The following is a 21,790-nucleotide window of genomic DNA, read 5'->3' as shown; positions in this document are numbered from 1 at the left end:
CAATGTGCAGATGGTAGCAATTATAAACTGCTGATGCTGTAACTAACAACAGCTACCTATGTTCACTCGAGATATACAAGCACTTTCATTGTTCAGTATGCATATGGTAGCTATGATGAACTACTGATGTTGTAACTAACAACAGCTACCTATGTTCATAATGAAATACAAGCACTTTCATTGTTCAGTATGCATATGGTAGCTATGATGAACTACTGATGTTGTAACTAACAACAGCTACCTATGTTCATAATGAAATACAAGCACTTTCATTGTTCAGTATGCATATGGTAGCTATGATGAACTACTGATGTTGTAACTAACAACAGCTACCTATGTTCATAATGAAATACAAGGACTTTCATTGTTCAGTATGCATATGGTAGCTATGATGAACTACTGATGTTGTAACTAACAACAGCTACCTATGTTATACTCTAGATATACAAGGACTTTCATTGTTCAGTATGCATATGGTAGCTATGATGAACAGCTGATGTTGTAACTAACAACAGCTACCTATGTTCATAATGAAATACAAGGACTATTGTTCATATGAATATGGTAGCTATATGAACTACTGATGTTGTAACTAACAACAGATATCTATATATATACACGATATATATATATATATATATATATATATATATATATATATATATATATAAGCACTTTCGTGGTTCAGTGTAAACAAGTTGGTTTCGAGCCTCTTAAACCTTCCTATCGCACTGACGGACCACACATTCAGACCATGGACAAGCAAGTGCAAACAACTTGGATTTGATTATTTATAAGAAAATTTAAGATTGTAACTAAACGACTGATTAAAATGTTTCACGTAGTCTTTAAACATTTATACAAAACCCTCAATAATTTAATATATTTTGGAGATATCGTATGGAGTGTTACACAGCTCATATTGTTTTGTGAGACAGAATGGCGCCTTGACAGCAGCAATGTATTCTTTCCAGTAGGATGATAAATCTAATTGTCAATACTTTGACAGGGGAGTTTCAGGAAAATTCTATTTGGATGAGACAGGAAAACCTACTTACAACTTGGTGTTACCAACAATAAACTACTGGTCTGATGCCATTTTAGGTTGTGTTGTCATATCGCTGGTGACCACCAGCTGTTGCCTCTAACCACTAGCTGTTCCCTTTAACCACCAAATGTTCCCTATAACCACCAGTTGTTTCCTCTAACCACCAAATGTTCCCTTTAACCACCAGCTGTTGCCTCTAACCATTAGCTGTTCCCTTTAACCACCAAATGTTCCCTATAACCACCAGTTGTTCCCTCTAACCAGCAAATGTTCCCTCTAACCACCAGTTGTACCCTCTAACCATCAGTTGTTCCCTCTAACCACCAGTTGTTCCCTCTAACCACCAGTTGTACCCTCTAACCATCAAATGTTCCCTCTAACCACCAGTTGTTCCCTCTAACCACCAGTTGTTCCCTCTAACCACCAGTTGTACCCTCTAACCATCAAATGTTCCCTCTAACCACCAGTTGTTCCCTCTAACCACTAGCTGTTCCCTTTAACCACCAAATGTTCCCTATAACCACCAGTTGTTCCCTCTAACCACCAAATGTTCCCTCTAACCACCAGTTGTACCCTCTAACCATCAGTTGTTCCCTCTAACCACCAGTTGTTCCCTCTAACCACCAGTTGTTCCCTCTAACCACCAGTTGTTCCCTCTAACCACCAGTTGTACCCTCTAACCACCAGTTGTTCCCTCTAACCACCAGTTGTTCCCTCTAACCACCAGTTGTTCCCTCTAACCACCAGTTGTACCCTCTAACCATCAAATGTTCCCTCTAACCACCAGTTGTTCCCTCTAACCACCAGTTGTTCCCTCTAACCACCAGTTGTACCCTCTAACCATCAAATGTTCCCTCTAACCACCAGTTGTTCCCTCTAACCACCAGTTGTTCCCTCTAACCACCAGTTGTTCCCTCTAACCACCAGTTGTTCCCTCTAACCACCAGTTGTTCCCTCTAACCACCAGATGTTTCCTCTATGACATGACACGGTTACATACTGTCTACTGGACTTACATCTCGTCTGCAAAACAGACGAAAGAAATAAAACTTACGTATATTTTAAAGTAACAACTGATATTGTTTGTTGATTCCAACAAATATTGAGGCTGATCATTTTTTTCAGTAGACGTAAAATTGGTAATAGTGAATGTATTCTTTTTAGTTGTAATAGATGTCAGGGCTGTTACAATATCTACATGTATAGGCCTGGACGTGTGTCGAAGTGAGAGGGTATCGAAAGGTTAAATATACCAAAATGTTAAATTTGGACGTATCATATTATACTTAGCTCGACACACGTGAAACTAGTCGCTGGAGGTCTAAATGATAGACACGTCATAGTTTGTTAACTATATGAAGAGAATGAACATCACAATTATAAGCCAAATAGTCTCTCTTTACCCACTTTAACGATATTGGTTTAGCCTACTACTTACGAAAAAAGTCTTGGGTTGAACAGTCGTATTGCACAATATAATTTTAGTAGAAGTTTTATAAGATAGAAATACTAAAATTCATATACTATTAAATACAACCTCTTTGAGTTTATTACTATCTGAATAACTGTTTGCCAAAAGTGCTTGGTGTACTTTAGAGTCTGATGCTTGTAGGTTCCATATGCGATGCATGTAAATATCCATAACCAATCCACCGTCCATAGGTTTTATCTATGTTAGCTTGACATCTAGGGAAAAATTAGTCATCACATAGATCACATCCCCTATGAATACAATAGTTCAGAAATACAATATCTTTAAATTTCTTGACTAGAACTCACCCCATCCGGTCGAATCCTTATCTCCTTACCCCCGGCCGCCAGAAGTACTCTGAGGATGGAGGTAGCTGTGCCCGTCTGTCTACTGGCTACCAGATGTACTGCAGTCTGCTGTCTAGCCTAAAACATATTTGAAAGAAGATTGTAAAATACATGTTGGATAGTCTTAGGAAAATTACAAAGACACATACAATGTGAATGATGAATTTGCTCCAGTTCACCTTCCTCTTAGAGCAGCATCTGAGATTTGACTCTGTCTCAGAGTTCCCCCTTGGAGTATGGAGTCATTTTCAGAGATCCAAAAAAGGTCAGCGACGAAGAAAATTAAATCGAATTCTTTGCACCGTTTCGAAATCTGAGACACGTAGACTTCAAAATATAGTGTAATCTAAGTGAAGATGTACCATTAGTGGTACTCAGATCATGAGCAAACGGCGATCCGGGTCACAAAATGATCTGAGATCCGTCAGATCATCTGATGAAATGAACCGGGTCATTTGTTGAGCCGACTCCTGATTGAACGAACCATCGCGTCACGACCCGTGAGCTGGGAGTCGCCAGTCAATTTAACTTTAATCGGTTCTCGTACTTCTTTATGATCTGAGTGATCTGCTAGGCATAGAAAAGCCTTTTAAACTATGAATTTATTATGGAATATAGTTAAACCTCGTTTAAAACTATTGTATTTCACTTACAAAACATTTGAACCAATGAAACTTACTTTACGGTACAGATGATGATAACGATGAATTTTTATAAATATTTCATGGTAAAAAAGACGAAATAACATCGAAATAAACTTTTTTAATTGTATTTTATATATTAAAAACAACACTGATGATTTAACTAAAATAATTGATTGAATCAAGTTAAATAACTTACTAAATTAATTGTTTACTTTTAATTGGTTCCTTAAATGATCTGATCGCGCAGACGGCACGGCACGGTCTGAGTGATCGACGTCAGTGATCTGAATGATCTGTTCTCATGAGCAGGGAAATTGGTAATTGAGTTGACTTACCCCTCCTGGAGCGTAGACGTCCACCCCTTTCTTGGCCAGCAGCAGCTTGACCACGTCCTCCCTGGAGAACATGGCTGCGATGTGAAGAGCGTTGAAGTTGTCCTGAAACAAAAATTGAAGTACACCTTATTTTTGTTTACGATTGAGGCTAAAACATCATTTTCTTAAATTTCCCCATACATTAAGTTGCTAATTAAACATACCTATAAGTTTTGCATAATTGGATTAAAACAGACCATAAACTTTAAGCCATTGCAAATCAGAAATATTTTGTATATGGGACTAAATCTATATTTTAATGGTATGATGCAATTCTGTGTCTAGTCACAGAAAAGAGCATTGTCCGGCTAATGTATACAAGACTGAGAGAGGTTTCGTGTGTACAGATCTTCATTTCAGACTAGATGGGCTATTGGCATGAAAGGGAGTGCGGTAACGAATGATTATGGAAAACATCATAAATGCATCGGTTGCTATAGATAGATTTAAATACGTTACTTCAAGATATACATCCGCAAAGTACTGTTTAAAATCCACTTTACAACTTTAACACATTATAGTTTAAGCAAATCAATGTAGAGCAATATTATAAATAACCATAATTATTTTGGATATTGTAATATGAGGAAATATCACCATTCACGCATGTTAAACGTGCGTGATAAATAAATAATAATTTTATTTATTTATTATTTATTTACTTATTTTAATATTGTATCCAAAACACTTATATTGTTGAACAAACATCTCTGTTTAACAAATGAAATGTTATATTACAGAATCGTTCACTTTGGATAATTGTGGAAAGTAAGAAGTGTAAAATTCAGAATACAATTAGTTTCATTGTAATTATAAAATGGGAGGTTAATATTATGTTAGGTTAAGTTTATGTTACTAAACTTAGATTTTAAATTTCGTTTTTATTAAGCGTCATTGAACAGATTCAGGGAGGAAATGGAAATCTTTGTTTACCGGGTAAGGTGAAGCATTAAAGGCTTTCAGGAAAATGTTTGCTCTCTCATTTCTTAGCCCCATTGACTCCGTCAAGGCACCTGGTTTACACGCAACTCTTAATGTAAGGGAGGGGGCGTAGATGACTCAGGGGAACTCAACTGTGATAGCGTGAGACGGGCGAGGAGCAGGGGGCTTACCCGGGCTAGTGGTGAGAACAACGCCCCTGTCTCGGCCCTATTGTATCATGGCCGAGAGTTCACTTCACTTTCACAGATAAGGGTCTGTGTGAAAATGATTAACATTGATGATTGGTAACGTTATCTAAAATGATTGTTGTCTTTTAATGTACTACCCTCCTTCATGGCCGAGAGTTCACTTCACTTTCACAGATAAGGGTCTGGGTGAAGATTAGGCCTACATTGACATTGGCGATTGGTTACGTTATCTAAAATGATTGTTGTCTTTTAATGTACTATCCTCCTTCATGGCCGAGAGTTCACTTCACTTTCACAGATAAGGGTCTGGGTGAAGATTACATTGATATCGCTCATTTGGTAACGTTATCTAAAATGATTGTTGTCTTTTAATGTACTATCCTCCTTCATGGTCGAGAGTTCACTTCACTTTCACAGATAAGGGTCTGGGTGAAGATTACATTGACATCGGTCATTTGGTAACGTTCTCTAAAGTGATTGTTGTCTTTTAATGCACTATCCTCCTTCATAGCCGAGAATACTCTTCACTTTCACAGATAAGTTTCTGTGTGAAGATTATACATTGACATTGGTGATTGGTAACTTTATCTAAAATGATTGTTGTCTTTTAATGTACTATCCTCCTTCATGGTCGAGAGTTCACTTCACTTTCACAGATAAGTGTCTGTGTGAAGATTAGGCCTACATTGACATTGGTGATTGGTTACGTTATCTAAAATTATTGTTGTCTTTTAATGTACTATCCTCCTTCATGGCCGAGAGTTCACTTCACTTTCACAGATAAGGGTCTGGGTGAAGATTACATGGACATCGGTATTTTGATAGCGTTATCTAAAGCGATTGGTGTATTTTAATGTACTATCCTCCTTCATGGCCGAGAGTTCACTTTAATTTCACAGATAAGGGTCTGGGTGAAGATTAACATTGACATTGGTGATTTTGTAACGTTATCTAAAGTGATTGTTGTCTTTTAATGCACTATCCTCTTTCATGGCCGAGAGTTCACTTTAATTTCACAGATAAGGGTCTGGGTGAAGATTACATTGACATTGGTGATTTTGATAGCGTTATCTAAAGCGATTGGTGTCTTTTAATGTACTATCCTCCTTCATGGCCGAGAGTTCACTTCAATTTCACAGATAAGGGTCTGGGTGAAGATTACATGGACATCGGTATTTTGATAGCGTTATCTAAAGCGATTGGTGTCTTTTAATGTACTATCCTCCTTCATGGCCGAGAGTTCACTTTAATTTCACAGATAAGGGTCTGGGTGAAGATTACATTGACATTGGTGATTTTGTAACGTTATCTAAAGTGATTGTTGTCTTTTAATGCACTATCCTCTTTCATGGCCGAGAGTTCACTTCACTTTCACAGATAAGGGTCTGGGTGAAGATTACATTGACATTGGTGATTTTGTAACGTTATCTAAAGTGATTGTTGTCTTTTAATGCACTATCCTCTTTCATGGCCAAGAGTTCACTTCACTATCACAGATAAGGGTCTGGGTGAAGATTACATGGACATCGGTATTTTGATAGCGTTATCTAAAGCGATTGTTGTCTTTTAATGTACTATCCTCCTTCATGGCCGAGAGTTCACTTTAATTTCACAGATAAGGGTCTGGGTGAAGATTACATGGACATCGGTATTTTGGTAGCGTTATCTAAAGTGATTGGTGTCTTTTAATGTACTATCCTCCTTCATGGCCGAGAATACCCTTCACTTTCACAGATAAGGGTCTGGGTCAAGGTTACATTAACATTGATGATTGGTATAGTTATTTAAAGTGATTGTTGTCCTGAATTGTACTATCGTCATTTATAGCAAAGATATTATAGCCATAAGTAATATTTGGAAGAAGCGATAACCGTAAACCTATTCACTGTTGTATATCAACTAAAGTTTTATAAATCAGGCATATAATCAAATTACTTCATTAGTGAGTTAATCATGCAGTGTGGTATCAAAAACCTTTATTTAGAATAGTTTAGAAAACACGTGAGTGGTGTTCTTTTTTACCAAGATGAAAACTAAGAAGTTTCTCTGGAACAGTGACGTTATAAATCTTGCATTCCCATTCTATTTTTTCTAGTTGCTTTAATTATGAGAAAATGTTTATAAAATAATCCAAATACACGATTTAAGTCAGAACAAATTTTTTATCAATGTTTGTTACATTGTGGGCATAACTGAGTATATAACGTGAATGAGAGGAAGTGTCTTAATCTAATCTAAATGTTACATTTTTATGCGTCTCATCCAAAGAGATAAACTTCTATTTATTTATACGTAAGAATCTTATTCATGGAGAAGGGCTCCTTGCTGCCAGAAATATTAGAATATATTTGATTTAATCTAAACGCTAATCTAAAATCTAAAAATAGTACAACTTCCAACATACATTTTGTTTTTATATGAACATAATTTAAGAAAACTTAGACAAAAGGGTGTTTTATCGATTTAATCACAAAAGATCTCGAAAACCGGGTAAGATAAGTCGCGGGTAAACGGTGACACATTTCTTTAAAGTTGTCGCCCAATTTGGGGTGATTATGTAACGGGACCAGTAGAGTACGTCGGGTCAGGTCAAGGGGAATGACGTCACGCGATATGGTCGTTATGACGTCATACATTGATCAAGACATACTGACTCACGCTTGCGTCTGAGGTGTAATAGTGTAACCGTTATAGGTGAAATCACTTTACTCCATGAAAACCGAGTATTGTTTAGGGGTAAGGTGACGGTCCTCGATAATTTTAAAGTATAGTGATGATGTCTTATTTTACCAAGCGAAGTTAGGTCTAAGAAGGCCTCTCTAACACTTAGCCTGGGGAGCAACGGCTTAAATGTGACTTCCGAAACACTACCAACAGCACACCCAGCAACCATCTAGGAGACGGTTGTAAAATTTGGCGCCGATGTATGCTGGTTTCTTCGCGTACAATTCTGTGCGGTGAAATGGAAGATTGCAGTTGTTGGCAAATCTGGTTGTGGTGGTGAATAGCAGCGAGTCTTTGAAGTACATTTGTACAAGCAGACGAACTCACTGCCAGGACACAGTGAGAAACCACTGTCAGAATTTCCATATCTTGAAAAGTTTTCCTGTAGCTGTCACATATTCCCAATCCAGTTTTCCCAGTTCTCTGAATCCGCCTCATTAGCATTTAAAATAAAGATTTTTGAAAACTAATAGCATTTAAAAAGCTACTGACTTAAATGAATGCATATGCTCAATCACAGGCAACAGGGTCTGTATTTTTAAATAGTTTTTAAAGTATAGGGTGTCAAAAAGGAGGAACTGGAAACAGTTTTAAAGAAACACAATTACTGTCGAAAGACTCACACTTTATGAGAGATTAATTTTATAGCATACAAAAATTAAAAGACTGTGTTCTTTTGATCAGTGATTATCGATTTTAGTAGGGATATAAACAGATCAGACGAAAAAAAGGAAAGAGAAAGCACTGTATGGAATGAGAGAAGTTTTATGTCCACCACTAAACTTCTTTCGAAACTTCTGCATGTAATATGGGTTGAGAACTATTTAAACCATTGCAGCTCTGTGCCAATGTGTGCTAATGGTCTCTGTAATCTTCGCAACCTTGTTGCCTTAGAAGGAAGACAAAACTTCTGATAAAGTTCAGGACATACTTGTTTGTCATCAACTCTAGTTTATGGATCAAATTAGTATCAGTATCCAGTTTTTAAGGATATAAAAATGGGTACTAATATCTCAAAATTCCCTCCAAAATAAATGTTGAAGTCAAAATTGCTTCTTATTATACGAAATTATTAACACTGGGTAAGTTTATAACTTTCATCCATGGCAATTTCTTAATTATTAGGCAGTTTGGTAAGCTTTATTTTTTGGTTCATCTTTACTTTCGATTTGATATCCACTAACTCAAGATACTGCTTTCCGCAAAGGGGCCGAAGTTTCCAAGAATTCTAATTAGGCGAGCAATATTTTGAAGCGGTATAAACAGAAAAACTTGGGGACATTATTTAAGGCAATTTATTCCCAGAGGATTTGCTGCAGGCTTTATTCCTTCCAGTTGAACTATTACTTGGTAAAAACCGGTGTGTCGCTTAAAACTGGGCAATCTCATGGATGTGCAGGAGTGATACATCAATAACCGCAAGTGTCCAGATATTGGGGTAAAAGTGTTGATCGAAGTCTAGTCTACTGTGGACGATGACTGTTGCAGATGGTGGAGTGTCCTTAATGTTAAAGGTATTTGCGAGACTAAACATGAGGGAATGCCATTCTCTGGTCGCTTTGAATGGAAGAGGATGGGCAGGACTAGGCCCTTCTTCTCAAAGTTGATATGAACGAGATATCGTTCACGACATCCATCCTCATGGATTCTCGACAGGAGGTGGCCCCTACCACCAACCTTACCAATCCTAAATGTCCTGTGACTCAGGAAGCAAGTTAAAATGTTCTTTTATGGGTGTAATGAGGAGTGTCATCAGCTTTTTGTAAGTGAGCAAAAAAGCAGTTTATTTATTTATTTATTTATTTATTTATTTTCAATTTTACATGACAGCTACAGGACATGATATAGCACAAACAAAGTACAAAACCTTCAATTATTCCCAAAACAGCTATCTTAACTAAAATTAATGTACTCTTAATATGAACTTTAACATAACAAACTAAACTAAACTAAACTGCTGGCAGTTACACAAATTGATATTAAAATTTCTTTACACAAATTCTTCAATTCCCGCCGAAAATTATTAAGCTCCTGTTAATATTTTATAAAATTTAACATTAATGGTAATGAATTAATTTTTGAAGTCTTGTTGATTAATCAAAACTTACTTAATAATGATGAAAACCTAGCGGCACTATGTTTAGAATTAGATAATTTAAAACGTTTTCTTCAACACGGTAAGAGATGATTTAACGATAATTTGTTAATGAATAGGGTTTTATCACAATATATCTGCTATTTAATTTTAGAGTTAATAATAAGCATCCATTTATTACATTATTAAACATCTATTGCACCGTTAAAATGCAATTAAAACTTTCGATGAGGTCCAACGCGTGCTTCGATCACGTGACCCAGCGTCACTCAAGACGTAAACACTGTTTTTACGAGTCTACTTTTACAACTGTAGCGGAGTAAACGTTTTGTTTATACGAGCAACAATAAAAAATGTGGTGATTCTATAAATATAGATGATGCTACAAAATTGTAATATTATACAAAATCATGTTTCAGCTTACTTTATTTTATAACTTAATCAATCCACACACTCATGAGTACACATTAGTCATACATGAATACACTCAAAGTACTAAACATATCGCAAGGAATTGACAAGCACAGTGGATACTATAATAACTTTGGATACCTCAACTTTTAAAATCCTCAATGCCAGTGCACAAAACTATTTTAAATCCGTTTATTTTTATATTTTATTTATTACCTCCCTTACATTACCAAGAGAAAATATTGTACTCAAAATTTCATCACTACGGACAAGTTTATGTTTAAAATGTTTTAATTTTAATTCTTTTAATTAATTGAAAGAATAAATAGAAACATTTAAACCAAAATATCCTGCATTTATAAAAATTTGAACGTGATTTTTATGTTTGCTTAGCATTAAATTCTGAGAGGATGCAAGAAGACTTGAAAGACTTAAACGTTGGGATATGAATACAACGTGTAATCAATGTACATGCAATCTGAGTGGGTCTATCAGAGTCAATATCTCTAGTTGCAAAAATCCGTACTTATACAGCTATAACTGCTGCTAAACCAAATTTGTTTGAGTAAAACCCTTTAATATGTATAAGTGTTTATTGCAATCACTCTTATTGCAATGGGTGAAACATATTTCCCTTTAAGTTGAATTTAACAAATGCTGGCTCTTGTGATAATTAACATGTATGTCCTACGACAAGACCGAACTCATTGACTTGCTAAGATTAAATTTTTCAGGAACCTTTCAAGTTCCTTTTGTAAGCTTCAGAAACTATTCAAACTAAACTCTAATCCAGCTAACCCAGAGGTTATAAATTTAAGTAGTGCTTGTTGTTTTATCCAAATAACATGAGTATTATCACTAAATTGAAAGACCTAAGCTACAAAACTTTATACTAAGTAGGAACCGCGTGGAGCAGAATAGTTCCTCATGGTCCTTGATTATGGATCCTTCCTGTCCTCAGAAGGATCCATAATCAAGGGCCAGGAGTAGCATTCGGATCCATAATCGGATCTGCTAACTGGTCGACGTCAACGTCACTTCGCCGCTAGTGACTTCTCCATAAATGAGCAAGAGCACATCCTTTTCTTCTTACATCTTGGTTTAACATAAAATATTGCAGATGGACACTTTCCTAAACATTATAAGTTTTAGTATTGCTATTGCTAAAAATTTGTCAATATTTGTAAATAATTTTGTGCCATCATTTTGAAGAACTTAAGCACTTATAATAATTAAACATTTATTTCCGTAATACGCAAAAGAAATAAATACACTTCAAAGATATATATTTCTAAATTGGATAATACATTCGACAAATTAGTGGTATTTCCATCGAAATCGACTCCATAAAATCTTAAAGGTCAGTTATCTGAATTTTATCCCGACAGTTGTAGCCAACGAGTTAGAAATTCTCTGATCTCTGGGATTCAGACTCTTGAAAATATATTGAATACAAGTAGTTTAACTTGTAAAGAGTGTATAAAGGTTTTAGAACGAAACGATATTGCACGCAATGAACTGATTAGGAAATGTTCCATGGTTCGACAAGCCAACGATACTAAGCTAACTTAGATTGCGTAACAGTCGTGGATGAGGCGTACGTAACACAAACCTCCTACCCTGTCAATACCCTACTTCTGTTATAGTTTAGTTTCCAGAGGCCTACACAAGTTATTGTTATTGTTCCGGAACGGATTTGAGGCGAACGGTTCCTGGGGGATAACCATGACAGACGGTTAGAAGTTTGGTAATCGTAAACAAGAAACGCAGCGGGCGGAGACGTGCGTGAGGGTGCGTGACCGGGTGTCGTGACGCACGGCGGGGGTGGAGGGTTTGCTGGGGGAAGGGGTTGAGGAAGGTGCAGTAGGGGAAACAAGCCCTAATCACTGCGGAATCTCCGCTTATCCAGCTTTTATCTGCCGTGAGCCCTGTCTATTCCAGGTGTGTCGTTGACCCTTCAATTGAGGAATAGGGAAGTCTTCTTGTTAGAGACGGTACACATACAGGGTGATTCATGAAGTTCTCCCCCCACTTCTACAGCACATTGTAATAGTAAAAATAATGAAAAAAAGTTATATAAAAACATAGGTCCGAAAACGCTTTGTTAGCGAGTTACAGCTAGCGAAAGATTTCGCCTGAATTCCTGGGTGTAAAGAGTAAAATAAAAGCCATACTGAACTTTTGGAAAGGTTTAATTAAGTAAAGAAATATCGTGGATTCTTATGTATTTTTACCTGATAAAGCTAATAAAATAGGTTTCAGAACTGTACCTGTAGTAGCTTTTGAGGGATTCAGGTTAAATGCAAAAAAATTGGGGCACGAAACAATGTTTTTTTAAGTTTGATTGTACAATAACTTTGTTAAATTTGGTAATAAATACATAAAATCAACAAACATTAATTGTAGAGAATTTAATATTCTGAGAAAATTGATATAATCAAAGTCTAAAATAAAACATAATAAGTACCAAAAAATCGATTTTTTATTCAGTATAATACATTACTAGTTTTAAGCAAAATTAATTCAGGTTGGCCAACCGTACGCACCTTTTTTATAATAGATGTTCGAAAATGAGGCCATCATTAACAATACATTTTGCAGCACGTTTGTGTATTGCTTTTGTTGCGTTTCTTAATTTTTCAGGACTTCCTGTATCTGCACAGCCGAATCCCATAATACGGGCAATTAATTCATCACGAGAATTCACTTTTGTCTTGTATACAATGTCTTTCATCCATCCCCAGATGCAATAATCCAATTGGAGATAGATCTGGTGATCTTGGTGGCCAAGGGTGAGGCCCTCCACGACCAATCCAGTGTCCAGGAAATTGATGATTTAAGTAAGCAGAAACGGCACGTGAAAAGTGGGGAGGTGCTCCGTCATGCTGGAAGTACAAATTTTGTCTGAGATATAAGGAACATTCTCTAACAGCTGCGTCAACTCTTCTTGAAGGAAATGCAAATAGAACTCAGCATTTAGGCGTCCAGGTAATATGAAAGGCCCAATCAGCCGATTGTGCAAAAGGCCACACTCAGACATTGACGCTAAATCGGTGTTGAAAGTTCTGTTCCACTACCTCATGTGGATTTTCTTCTGCCCATGAGTGTTCATTGTGCAAGTTATTTGACACCATCCCGAGTGAATTGTGCCTCATCCGTAAACAAAATACGCTTGTAGAGTTGATTATTAATATTCAAAAAGTTGCAAAACTCCAAGCGAAGCGGACCATCCCCTAGCTGTTAGATGTTGAACCTTTTGTTTATGAAACGGATAAAAATTTGTTTCGATTAAGTGACCTCCACACGTTGACTGCGAAACTCCTATCCACCTAGAAATACGTCGTATACTTACACTGGACTGCGATGAACAGCATTAATAAACAATATCATCATCAAGTTGGACAGCTCGTTCATAATTGGTTCTTGTACTTGGTAGTGATCCCTGTTTCCCGAAGAGTACGAAAAGTTCCTGAAATTGTTTTGGTATCTGGAATCTCCTATTAGGGTAACGTAGTTCATATTCTTCTACAGCAGCTCTAGCATTACCATTACAGTAACCCAAAATAAAAATCATATCAGCGTATTCCTCTGATGTAAATAAGTAAGGCATTTTTTCGCCGAATAAACAATCGAATTATAACTCACAGAAAAATTGCATTTAATAACACGATTCACAGAACCCGATCTCCTGCTGTAAGCTTGCAAAACACCACTAATACACAGTTCTAACGTAACAGTACAGAATACCATTGGTTGATCAGGATATATATATACAGGGTGTATATTATGTCTGGAAACACCCAAATATATCCTTTAATAATTTAAATATAAATTTGAAACCTCTTACAATCGTGATAGAGATTGGGCATCTACTTTTTGGAACAATGTTTTGTTATGTCACACCAACGGGGGACGTCCTGCCGAGGGTATCGTGAATATTCTTAATGGAAGCCTATACCTTGTGATACATAATTTTAAAGGTAATAGCTTACTGAATTGAATGCCACAAACCGCATCTCAAAGGGAATTATTCTATCAGAAAATAGAGCATTTTTAGTATTGAAAATTTACTGATGTTCAACAATGTAATTTTAACATGGTTCTTGCCACAAAATGGTGTTACACTAATTTTTAGCATTTTTTTAAAAGTTCAATTAAAATAAAAAATAAACAATTTATTTTAAGCTGGTTTCAATAGTACAAAATTAACCAGTTTTTTTATTACAAAGAATAAAAAACTTATGAGTCACTTTCTCTGATTACTTATGAATCTGTACTTGGTGTTTTTCCAGTCAGCAGGAAGGTTTAAAGAGTCAAAGGTCACTAGCCTATGAGAAACATTATTGTGTTATTAATCATCTGGTCTACAGGTTTCAGTTTGTTGAGCATGGAGCTTTCACTAGACAGGTTCTAAGCTTGGGAATTACAAATGGACAAAGGTCATATCATTCCTGTCGAGTTAATCAGTGTCTCTGAAGCATTGCTGTCAACAAGTTATCTAACTACAGTAGTTCAGTTTTTATTTGGCATTTTAATGGAAATTTTCTGAAAGAGAACGAATTACTCTGTTGATGATGCGAGGATATGGCGATCGTCAAAGATCTTATCGGGAAGTTTGTAATTTGTTTTTAATGACACTTTCCCAGAAAGGAATCCCATAAGTGTTTCAACAATATCAAAAACTATTGAGCGTTTTGAAATGACAGGGAGTGTACGTAATCGGCCAAAGTCGGGTTAGGATACAATCTGCAACAGATGAAGAACATGCACTAGATGTTTTGCAAACATTTATTGAAGACCCACATACATCGCTCAGAAAAGCTGCACAGCAACATGATATGCACCCTATGTCTGTGAGTAAGATTTTGAAAATTAATAAATACCAAACCATTTAAAGTTCATTAAGTCCAACAGTTTAAGTGAGGATGATTACGACAGAAAGAGTTGAGTTTTGTGAACTTGTGATGCGCAAATGTGATGACAATAGAGATTTTTTCTGACCAACATACTATTTTCTGATGAGGCAACTTTTTTCCTAAATGGCAAATGTTAACAGGCAACAATTGCCGTTACTGGGCTAGTGAAAACCCACATTGGATTACTGAGTCCCATTCACAAGCAACCACAAAAACTGAACGTATGGTGTGGAAATTTTAGGTAACAAAATTGTTGGACCCTTTTTCATCAATGGAAATTTAAATGCCGAACTTTACTGCAATATCGCTCCAAAATGAAATAATCCCAGCTATTCAAATTGCATCAGGAGAATACTTTGATAATGTATGGTTCAGCAGGATGGTGCTCCACCCCATTATGGGAGACAGGTAAGAGAGTATTTGGATTTAAGGTTTCCTCATAAATGGATTGGCCGAAGAGGAGGAGAAATCGAAATGGCCTCCAAGATCTCCGGAATTTGTCACCAATCGATTATTTCCTATGGGGTCATTTAAAATCCAATGTTTATACGAAGAAAGCCTCATAATTTTGAAGACCTAAGAAACAGGATTATAGAGGAGATTGCTTTGATAACTGAAGAAATGTTAGGCAACTCTGTCGAATCATTTTACACAAGATTGGCTCATTGTCAAACCGTAGAAGGAACACAGTTCTAACAATTGCTTTGACACCAAATGCAGGTAAAACGTTTGTTGTAAGACTTTTCTAACAGCATACATTATTTTTTATTTGTAATAAGAAATCAATAACATAAGTATTTCCATAATTGTACTGTAATAAAAACTGGCAAATTTGTGCTAATAGAACCAGCTTAAAATGAAATTTTTGTTTTATTTAATTGAACATTTAAAAAAATGCTAAAAAAATTAGTGTAACACATTTTTTTGGCAAGAACCATGTTAAAATTACATTGTTGAACATCAGTAAATTTTCAATACTAAAAATGCTCTATTTTCTGATAGAATAATTCCCTTGAGATGCGGTTTGTGGCATTTCAATTCAGTAAGCTATTACCTTTAAAATTATGTATCACAAGGTATAGGCTTCCATAAGAATATTCACGATACCCTCGGCAGGACGTCCCCCGTTGGTGTGACATAACAAAACATTGTTCCAAAAAGTAGATGCCCAATCTCTATCACGATTGTAAGAGGTTTCAAATTTATATTTAAATTATTAAAGGATATATTTGGGTGTTTCCCAGACATAATATACACCCTGTATATATATATGTGTGTGTGTGTGTGTGTGTGTGTGTGTGTGTGTGTGTTTTGTTTATTTTTGAAATACATTTTTCGATTAAGGCACGGTAGAGAATATCAATGGGAGAAGGACGTAATTAAAGTATTGATTAAAAACTCAAATTGAAAATGCTTGTAATTTCTAGGGGAGTGGCCAAAGGGTTTATTAAATACTAAACTTGCTGATATTTTGATACCAATTTCAATCTTACCCGCTATGTCCAAGATCTAGAAAATGCGTGTCAGATGTTAAATTATGTAAACAGTGCTAAAGTACTTTCGATTTTACAGGTACGTACGTCTTTGAAAGAAATGACTTTATGAATTTATAACAAGCAATATGAGAGGTATTAAGAACAATGGTAGATGTGTTCCATATTAATGCTGGATATTCTAAAGCCTTTGTATCGATTCATCAGGATAATATGTAATTGGCGATTTAATTATGTTATGACCTATTGGACTGAAATATTAATCAAGTGGTAGGCCGCAGATTATCAGACTGGGAAGTCAAATATCTGCTTAGTTGATCAGAATGAATAGTTTTCCCAAAAAGTAGTTTTTAAGAACCAAAATTGTATAACGAGTTAGATGCTGATTTTCCTGTGGGTTTTCAAAGCTATCTGTATTGCCCTTTCTATAGAGATGTTTCTAATCTAATATTTATCTTGTCAAACAAGAACGCCCACCGATCATCTTTTGTTTCCACCAGTCCTACGGGAAGTTGTCGGAAAGTCAAGTTTTCAATGGGTTATTATAAAAGGAAACTGCATAGTTCTTAAAGTTGCAGTATACTCCTTAGTAGAGGTCCTCAATGTATAGTGGTAATGAAAGTTTTGTTGACTGGTCAAAAACTGGCAGAAAATGTGTAAATTGGTTATTGTTATGCATGGATGATCTTGATATTTAAATTAATTATTAGTTGAGTATCGAATTTTATTATGTATAGGTGGTAGGAACTAATTTAATATTTGTATTTAATATTTATTATATTTTATACTGTTGAGTATTAGTATTCAGTAATATTAGTACTCTATCTATAAATTTGTTTTATTTATAAAATTATATACTGCCGCGTAAGATAAGTAAATAATTTTATTTCGTAAGTAGCAGAATTTATTTATCTATCTATCTATATACATACATATATATATATATATATACATATATATATATATATATATATATATATATATATATATATAAATGAATGTTTGTGTGTTTTGTCCTTTATAGACTCAGAAACTATTTGACCAATCCTTATAAAAATTAGTGTGTATATGTATTTTTCCACGTAGAAAGTTTATATGCTATGGCCATTGATGTAACTCGCCACCAGGAGGCGCTGCAAAATATATAAGTTATCAAAGCGCCTGCACATTGTAAACTACAATTACGAGATATGTATGTAATATAACCACACACTATGTGAAGGCGCTAAGTTTTTATGAATATTTGTCTTTCAAATGAATTTTTGTTTGGCCTTATAGCTTGAACATTAGACCACTTTATTATTAAGTACATGTACGTGTACAATGGCTATAAACATACACTTTTGACAGATTTTCTTGATAGTGTCAACAAGGTAAACTCTACATCGGCGTTGACAATATAATTCACTTGAACCAGAAGTGCTCATACACGACCAAAGCTTACAAAAAGCGTGCGAAGCCGCGGGGAACAGCTAGTGTTTTATAAATAAGGAGAGGCCTTTCCCTTTATAAGCCCTATTCTGCCCGTCCTCATGGGCCACTGGCCTGTGCGAGGATCTTATCAAACATAATAAAAGGGAGTGTCGACACAGTACAAGATCGATGGTATTGATAAAAAGTGCAACGGTCACAGACAGGATTCGAACCTGCGCTTCTCTAACTCAAACCCAAAGTCCAGCGTTTTAGACCGCTCGGCCATCGGCGTTCCCAAGTATTTGATTTTTATTGGTCTTACTTTATGTCCAAAGATTTTGACCTTGGGTATGAAAAAGTAGATGAAAGGATCACGGAAATAAGTTGCAGATGTAATTAATATGTGAAACTACAAGTTATTACCCGTATTACCAAATATGTGAAGTTTTATGCCATACATTTCCGTCAAACCAATCAAGACGAAACAAAATGTCCATAATATGATTTTTATAGAACTTAAAACATATTTGAGATGGAAACTATTTTATTTACTATCTTTCAGGAATACCTAATGGAACCGATTTATTATTTTCGGACAATGGGAATATAGTGATCACCTTATCACTTTTTAATCATAAAATATATAGTTTACCTATTTTATTTTTACATGAATCAAACTATAACGTAACACGAATTAGTAACAAAAGGTGACGTTCTATCTGGTACTGGAGAGAATCCAATAGAACAACGGTAACTTTGCCCGCGTTCCGGTAGACTCTGTCTGGCTGGGATTGCAGTCGTCGCTGACGTTTTATTGACAGACTAGACAGACGGTCGTCGTCTAGTTTATGTCTGGCGCTTCCCGCTGATGTACAGTCGCTAACAATTACTGACAAGTAAGGAGCCTCGCACACAGTCCTGGCCAGATCCTTCTACTGGTATACAGGGTGTCGCAAAAGCCACTGGACAGTTGGTTAAAACAAGACTAGATTTATTTGAAATTATTTTTTATTACAAACAATACTTACAATTATTTTTTATATTCAAATTGTTTTCCGTCTTCATTAATACATCTTTGAAGTCTTTCTGGAATACTGTTACATACTCTACGCCATAGTGTGGGATCATTGTCCAAATCATAAAATGCGTCATGTATGTAGTCTTTCAGTTCGTCAATAGTATGAGGCTTTCGAGAATAAACAGAGTCCTTGACTACTCCCCATAGGAAAAAATCCATTGGTGTGATATCTGGTATTAACAACTGCAGTAGCACCACTTTTATAAAATGTTTTTAACGCGAAAATCCTTTCTTCTTTCGTTAACATTATGACTAATGTTTAACAAAAATTCTATTAGAAAAATAATAATTCGGGAACTACAGCTTTAAACACGTGTCACAGATGAACTCACTAGTTCGATTTTTGTGTGTTTCATTGCATTGTATTGCCAACTTAAAAAGCCATAATTACCAACATTTAGTAATACCAACATCACGGACGAAAACTATTGTACTACGTCTTGCTGTTATTTTTTTCTTCTTTTAACCAACTGTCCAGTGACTTTTGCGCCACTCTGTATATAAGGAGAAGAAGGGTTCTTACTGTCAATTGGTGAAGCCATACGTTATTTACTGTAAATTATTATTTTTATTTTTAAAATTAGTTTTCAAACTTGTAATAAAACCGAGTGCTTAAAGTAGTAATATTTAAAAGTTCGGAAGTTAATTGTTCATTTTATTTTTTCTATTTATTTTATGTATTTTTTTGTTCTCTTAGGACAAGAAGCTTATAAATTGCACTTAGTCTTATAAGAACCTTAGTGCTGCTTCCGGAGTGACAGGATATTTAGGATGGGTAAGGTTCGGGGTAGGGGCAGACTCCTATCGAGATCCATGAGGAAGAATTAGTGCACTAATCTCAAAGTCATGTCTCCCCGGAAGAAGGGGAGGCCAGCTCTGAACCAGCCTCTCCAGTCAAAGCAGGCAGGGGGTGGCATACTCTTGTTGAGACTAACAAGAACCTCTGAGGTTAGGGAACAAACCCCACCAACTCCAACAGTCATCTCCCGCAGTAGACTAGACCTATCGAATTGCCCTTGAACCCCAGAATCTCGATATTTGTGGTTAGTGATGTGCTGCTCCTGGACATCCATAAGGTTGCCCAGATTTAAGTGACACATCGGTTTTTGCTGTGCGCAGTGGTAGGTTCAACTGGAAGGTATAAACCAGCCAGGCGTAATAGTTTTATGTATTAGTTGTAGATAAAGTTGTAGATAAAGTTGTAGTTTAAAGGTGTTAAACTATTGTGCATACTGTTATCATTAAAAACTCAAATTCAACCATTTGTCTTTTTAATTACATAAGTAAGGAAACTCGAATAATAAGTATCTTTAGAATTCGTAACGTAAAATACCATATTCAGGTAAGTACATGCTTTGTCCATTACATGTGTAAATTAACAAAGGTTTTCACAGTCATTGCAATTTAACTTGTATACTCCACTATTGTCAAATATTGACAATATTGTCAAATTATTGGTTTGTTTTCTTTTGATTTTGATTATAAGGCCGAAGTTATTAGAAGTTTTGAAAGTTAATTAATATTCCTGTTTATAAATTGATTTGTTAATTTTTTTGCAGTGTCCTAAGCTTTCGGAACGGAACGGTGGTGCGCTGGTCTGCAGTGCGGGATTTTTAAAATCTATTCACTCACAGGAATCGTTGTTTCGATGGAACAGGACTGCCTGAATTCAATAGCTGTAAGTTAACTAATGGTGTAAAGGATGGTTGAAGATTTTGTAACAATCCACCCTATATATTGTAACTAATGTCAACCCTAGCCTGCAGATCAGTTGTCACTAACAACAAAAAACAAACAGTCACAGCATAAGTCACTAGTTCTTTACCACCGTCCTTCTAACCAACTACCACTACCATAGTTCATCTCTGCTGAACAAGGAGGAATAACTCTCGTCAAATAAATCCACGGCCTTCCAGATTTCGTTCCCTACCTCATTGTTTGCTATATGAAGTACAGATTTGTTGTACGAAATATTTAATTCCTGCCATTTTAAAACTAACGACTTATTTAATCTCATGTGCGCCATCCTCCATTATTGCTAGACAAACAATGAGACTAAGATCCGATAAAATGGCAACTAAAAAAGCTGAAATAGTGTTTGTCCTTTATGCGACGGCAACTGTCAATGATCAGGAAAATGCAGTTCTTGTGATGGCATATGCAACACTTGGTATCACTGTTGCTGTATGGGGATGGTTCCTGAGCACTATACGCAAATTCAAAATGATCTAACCAGCACATGGTTCTGCCCCCACTGCGACCCCCGCTGAAGAGGCAATATTTTCTAACAAATACGGTCGATTCGTCACCGGTAATAGATGATAGCATAAACAAGACCTTGCAATAACTTCAGTTAGAAGTAAGCTCCTTGGGAGGCGACATAGAGAACAACACGTCTGAAAACACATTGAGAATAGCAGCAGAGATCGGATCGGCACTTTTACAGCAGAATACACAGTTAAAAGATGATAGTGCCAAAATTAATTCCAAGATTCTTGAACTTGAAGCAGAGGTAGAGCTAACAAAAGCAACATAACGAAACTAATAAGTGAGAGGCTAGAAGAAGCCATAAGAGAACTGATCGAGAAAGACAAACAGCTGAAAGGACATTAATTGAAAAAGAGAAATTACAAGCGTTTTTTATTG

The 21,790-nt window shown here is 35.9% G+C and overlaps 1 protein-coding gene across 1 annotated transcript in view; it reads right to left on the bottom strand.

The window, feature by feature from the left end:
* The window catches only part of LOC124356610 (serine/threonine-protein phosphatase 6 regulatory ankyrin repeat subunit A), a 124,009-nt gene that overhangs the window by 77,087 nt on the left and 25,132 nt on the right, over window positions 1-21,790 (bottom strand). The window contains 2 exon segments of the mRNA XM_046807714.1: window positions 2,828-2,944; window positions 3,846-3,947. Coding sequence (XP_046663670.1) covers window positions 2,828-2,944; window positions 3,846-3,947 — 219 coding nt within the window.

Source organism: Homalodisca vitripennis, chromosome 3 (genome assembly GCF_021130785.1).
Source record: "Homalodisca vitripennis isolate AUS2020 chromosome 3, UT_GWSS_2.1, whole genome shotgun sequence".
NCBI lineage: Eukaryota > Metazoa > Arthropoda > Insecta > Hemiptera > Cicadellidae > Homalodisca > Homalodisca vitripennis.
Note: the sequence above shows the minus strand (reverse complement) of the source record. Positions and strands in the feature narration are given on the sequence as shown.